The sequence below is a fragment of the Lactuca virosa genome, chromosome 4, assembly GCF_052849685.1.
Source record: "Lactuca virosa cultivar CGN04683 chromosome 4, Lactuca_virosa_CGN04683_v6, whole genome shotgun sequence".
Classification (NCBI taxonomy): domain Eukaryota; kingdom Viridiplantae; phylum Streptophyta; class Magnoliopsida; order Asterales; family Asteraceae; genus Lactuca; species Lactuca virosa.
In genome coordinates, this window is record NC_136429.1 from 50,707,413 (window position 1) to 50,712,522 (window position 5,110).

Consider the following 5,110-nt stretch of genomic DNA (forward strand, 5'->3'; position numbering starts at 1 on the left):
ATCTCTCTCTCTCTCTCTCTATATATATATATATATATATATATATATATATATATATATATATATATATATATATATATACACTAGGTGTAAGACCCATGTATTACATGAGTTCATTTAAAAAAAATATGAAAATTCTAAACATTTAAAAAAGTTTGAGATTATAAGAATTGAATTATTAATATTAAGATGTTTTTTTTTTAATTTAAACAAATAATTTAGATAAATAAACAAAGGAAACTAATGAAGTTTTAAATTAGAAATGTTCAAAATAGAAGGAAAATCAATTATTGAAATTGATATGCATTTATTATTAAATTTATTGCAATTACTACATTTAAATATTATGTAGATTTTAATAAAATGAAAAAAACCACAAAATGCCATGTTGAAAAAGTTTAATTGAAAATAACCATAAAATGACATGTAGTCAAATCAATGATAGTGTGACATGTGACAAATTATTTTTCATTTATTAAAGTAGATTTGCGTTTCCAGAAAAAGCAATATAAGTTTTTTAAAACACGAAAACTCCTAAAAATGGTTACGTAATGCAATTAATGCATGAGTTGATTGCATTTGTCACGAGCAAATACTTTTCTTCTTCTATCAAGCTTCGAGAGGGACTTTCAAAATAATGCAATCGAGCATTTTAATGGATTAAATAGCTCAAGGCCAGACCTCGTCAAATGTATTCGGATAAGTATATCCTACTTGCATGTCCCTTCTTTTGCAGTATATATATGTATCGATCGGTGATTGTTCTTTGTCAAATCTTTTAAGCTACACAGTCATAAAAAAGAAGAGACTAAAGCATTTTTCTCTTCTTTCTTTTGCAGTAACTATGTTGATTCCCATACTCAGTTTACTTCTCTCACTGAATTACATACCATGCAAAGCTCAGGTTTCTTCCACCTTTTACGATGACACATGCCCTAATGCACTCAGCACTATTAGAACTTCTATTGGTGCTGCGGTGACAAGTGACCGTCGCATGGCAGCCTCTCTCATTCGCCTTCATTTTCACGATTGTTTCGTTCAGGTTCATTTTGTTTCTTAATTAAATATCTCTCTCTCTCTCTCTCTCTCTCTCTCTCTCTCTCTCTCATATGCACTTCTTCTATATATGCATATATGCATGGTGCTTCTATATATTTATACATCAGATGTAAGAACATGCGGATTTTAATTAATCAGGTCAATTTTGCAGGGTTGTGATGCATCCATATTACTAGAAGTTGCCCCAAGTGAGAAGGATGCATTTAGGAACGGAGGTGTGAGGGGCTATGAAGTTATAGATGATGCAAAAGCTGCTGTCGAGAGCGTATGTCCTGGCATTGTTTCTTGTGCAGATATACTTGCTGTCGCTGCTCGTGATGCTTCTGTAGAGGTAATATATAGCAAAAGCTTTATATATATGATGTACATAAATAAAGATTCATAGAATCTGCAATTTCCACTGGTAATTAAATTAATTAGTTTTTTTATGTCTGAAATTAATACGTAGGTGGGTGGTCCTTCATGGTCAGTAAGGCTTGGAAGAAGAGATTCTCTAACAACAAACCCAGATGAAGCTAACAATATTCTTCCATTAGGTAGTATGGGTTTAGATGTACTCATTCCAATCTTTGCTCAAAAGTCACTCAGCGTAAGAGACATGGTTGCTCTTTCAGGTAATGATCACTTGCATCTATATATATTTTAATTAAATATATCTTCCTGGCAGATGAAATTAATGAAAACATGTTTGTTACATAATATATACTTGTTGTCATGCAGGGGCTCATACAATAGGGCAAGCAAGATGCGTTACGTTTAGGGCAAGGATATACGCCAACGACTCAAACATAGATCCTGAATTTGCTAGTAACCTTAGGACCAACTGTCCACAGACTGGAGGCGACGGGAACTTGGAGCGACTTGATTTGGTGACACCAAATACATTTGACGTCAACTACTTCAGGAATCTTTTGGAAAGAAGGGGTCTTCTAACATCAGACCAGGCACTGTTTAATGGAGATTCAACTGATAGCATCGTACAAGAGTACGTCGACAACCCTGCTTTATTTGAATCTGATTTTGCTGCAGCGATGGTTAGGATGGGAGACCTTGATCCCCTTACCGGTGCTAATGGGGAGATAAGGACTCTTTGCACTGCTCTCAATTAAGAAAGAAGAAGTGATGTACGTAATGATCGATGTATAATAATATTTCAACCACAAGTAATAAAACTATCCACTACGTACTATAAGAATTTTCTTCATTTTATTTATTCTTAGAGTAAATTATGCAAATGGTCCCTATGGTTTAGGTAATGTGTGTTTGGTCCCTAATTCTTTTTCTTAACTTGGACTCGGACGGTCCTTAACATGTATTTTTTTTGTGCGTTTAGTCCCCGATCTAAATAGATTGTATTACCCTTTTTATTTCTTTTTTAATTTGTTAATTATTTATTTATTAAAACAAATGGGTCCCACCCGTTACCTTCACCCTTCCCATGTCTCTTAATCATCATCATCGACCAATTCATCTGCTACCACCACTACATATTCCTTTCTCCTTCCTCCCTTCCTTTACCTGCCGGAAAGCTCCTAACCACCTCTTTTCTCTCACCGAAAAGCCTAATAGTCTCTCCTCCATCAACACCACCACTTTCTTCACCCTCGATCGAGAAGAAGGGGTAATATATACCGGACACTGTAGATCTCCGCCTTGGGAGACCGTTGCTTAGGGCTCTACACTACTGCTCAATCCCTACATCGGAGACCGTGTTAGCGACTCACCACTGTTGCTTGGACCACCATCGACCTATGGACAATGTTGCTGGTGTTAGGGTTCCACTATCGCAAAATCGGTGAGTGCAAAATCGACGCCACCAGCATTCGTTGCTCAAGCCACCAACGTCCACCGCCCATGCAAGTCCTTCTCGTCGAATCCAATTTCTTTCGTCGAACATTCAATTTGAAGGTTCGAATTTTGCAAAGTTTGGTTGAAATCCTTTCGGTTTTTGCAAGTTCCGATGACTCTTCAACTGATATGCAATCATATCGGTGGCAATTCAGAGTTGAATTGATGAACCCTAATGTCGACCTCCGGACCGCCTCTACTCCACCTAGATGGATTTGATTTCAGTAGGTTTGTATTTAACTTTATTGTAGCAATCTACTTCATTTTCAAAAAAAGAAAAATAATAACAAATGAAACAAGGTAGTTTTTCTAGGTTTCAACAAACATGTGAAAATGGTGAAGTTAATGCTTCTTTTCTGAAATAGTGCAACCTCGAAATGGAAATCAACCTGGTGAACTAAATGTTCCATTTAATTTCATCATTCAAATAGGAAAGGTTGCGATCCCGTGGGGGCTAAAAAATAGCTGGCTAATGGTGAAGTTGCATTACACAAGTTGAGTGTATATATGTTCCCTTTTTAACGATATATATATATATATATATATATATATATATATATATATATATATATATATATATATATATATATATATATATATATATATATATTTGTTTTTGTTTTTTTTTTTTTGTATAATTATAGAGGAGGTATTGCATGGTATTGTTGTAAGGAAATGTTAATTATTTTCTAAGTTATTGCTATAATTGGTGCCAGAGAGATACATCACGAATTGTTGATGAAATTGTAAAAAAAAATTGAAGAACATTAATAGCAAAAACTAAAAAAAAAACAAAAAGTTTATATTAAAAAAAAAACAATAACTACAGTGAAGATTTGAATATTGGTTTTTTTTATCATGTCAATCGTGTGAAAGGGAACGTGTCACCTTTTTTTTTCAAAAAAAAAAATATTCTAAATAACCCCATTTTTTGTAAATAAGTTTTAAAGTATAGGTAAATAAGTGTGTGTCATCCTTACGCAGAGGCCATGCTAATATTCTCTATATTGTTCCAATTTATCGGATGTCAATGCTCTCCAAGTAGACGGACGGTCGCGGGGATAATCAGACGGAGGTTCGCCGGAAAAGGAACTATTTTCAGGCTACAAACTCAATCATCACATCTTATTATGTTTCTAATCTTCCAGACGACATTAACAAGAACAAGATTAGACACTTATTCCAGGTATTCGGAAAGGTGGTCGATATCTATATTGGAGGAAAAAGGGATAGATCCGGTTCAATATTCGCTTTTGTCAGATTTGAAGGTGTGAGAGATTCAAAGACGTTAGAAAAGGACATGAGCAGAATCAGATGTGAACATTGCATACTAAAGGTCTGTTGGATTAGGTGTCTAAGCCCATAACTATAATTGGTATGTACTTGAATTGATAGCAGCACAGTCCTTTTGGGTTGCCCTCAACCTAGCAACTGGACAAGGAAATTGTGAAAGGAGAGATATTAATTTATAAGATTAATAAATTAATATAAATGATTTATTAATATGTTAATGGATTAATATATTAATTAGAAATCATTATGTTTAATTAATTGTTAGCCAGAAATTAATCAGAATTGATTTTGGGGTTAAAAGAATTAATTATAAGGTGCAGGGACTAGTTTGCAATTATCTAATAGTTGAGTGGAAGGCTCTAAAACCCCCTTGGAAGAGGGTGGACGAAATCTTTAGGGGAAACCCTAATAATTTCGTCCATAGGGGCTTGGATAAGGCCTTTGGGTTTGCTTAGGCCCTAATCAAAGGATAACTAGGGTTTCCCTTAAACCCTAGATCCCTCAGCTATATAAGGAGCCTCCTGGTTCATGTTTTTGGTCACTCTTTCTTTTGAAGAAACCCTAAGGCCGAGATTTTGCATACTCCCTCTCCCCTCTCTCTTCTACTTTCCTTCTTGCTAGTCACTGGGTGTGATTCCATTAGAGGCATTACACTTGTGGTGCTAAAGCTTCCAAGAAGATCAAGATCAAGATCAAGGGAATATCAATTGTTTGCTATAACAATTGAAAGGTATGTAAACCCTAAACCCTAGTTTACTATTTTTGAAAATAGCCTCTCTCCTCTAGGGTTCTTGTTTTGCAATTCAAAGTTATATGTTCAATAGTTAAAACATAGATCCAAAGTAGGTTGCATGTGAACTTAGGAATTGTTTTTCTAGTTTATTTGTTTTACCTAAAACCCATCAGTGGT

The 5,110-nt window shown here is 34.8% G+C and overlaps 1 protein-coding gene and 1 pseudogene across 2 annotated transcripts; one reads left to right on the plus strand and one right to left on the minus strand.

Annotated features, from left to right (window-relative positions):
* The first annotated feature begins 593 nt into the window (after window positions 1-593).
* LOC145104039 (basic peroxidase-like) lies at window positions 594-2,254 on the plus strand. Of its 2 annotated transcripts, none has more exons than XM_079041325.1 (5): window positions 594-703; window positions 840-1,042; window positions 1,211-1,390; window positions 1,508-1,673; window positions 1,780-2,254. In XM_079041325.1, exons 2-5 carry the CDS (start codon window positions 845-847, stop codon window positions 2,166-2,168), a joined length of 933 nt encoding a protein of 310 aa, XP_078897451.1. In that variant the 5' UTR covers window positions 594-703; window positions 840-844; the 3' UTR covers window positions 2,169-2,254. The 2 variants fall into 2 exon arrangements, with proteins under 2 accessions (XP_078897451.1, XP_078897450.1); XM_079041324.1 differs by having other exon boundaries at window positions 646-755.
* A 1,589-nt stretch (window positions 2,255-3,843) lies between these two features.
* LOC145110059 (U6 spliceosomal RNA) lies at window positions 3,844-3,954 on the minus strand (annotated as a pseudogene).
* Window positions 3,955-5,110: the final 1,156 nt, after the last annotated feature.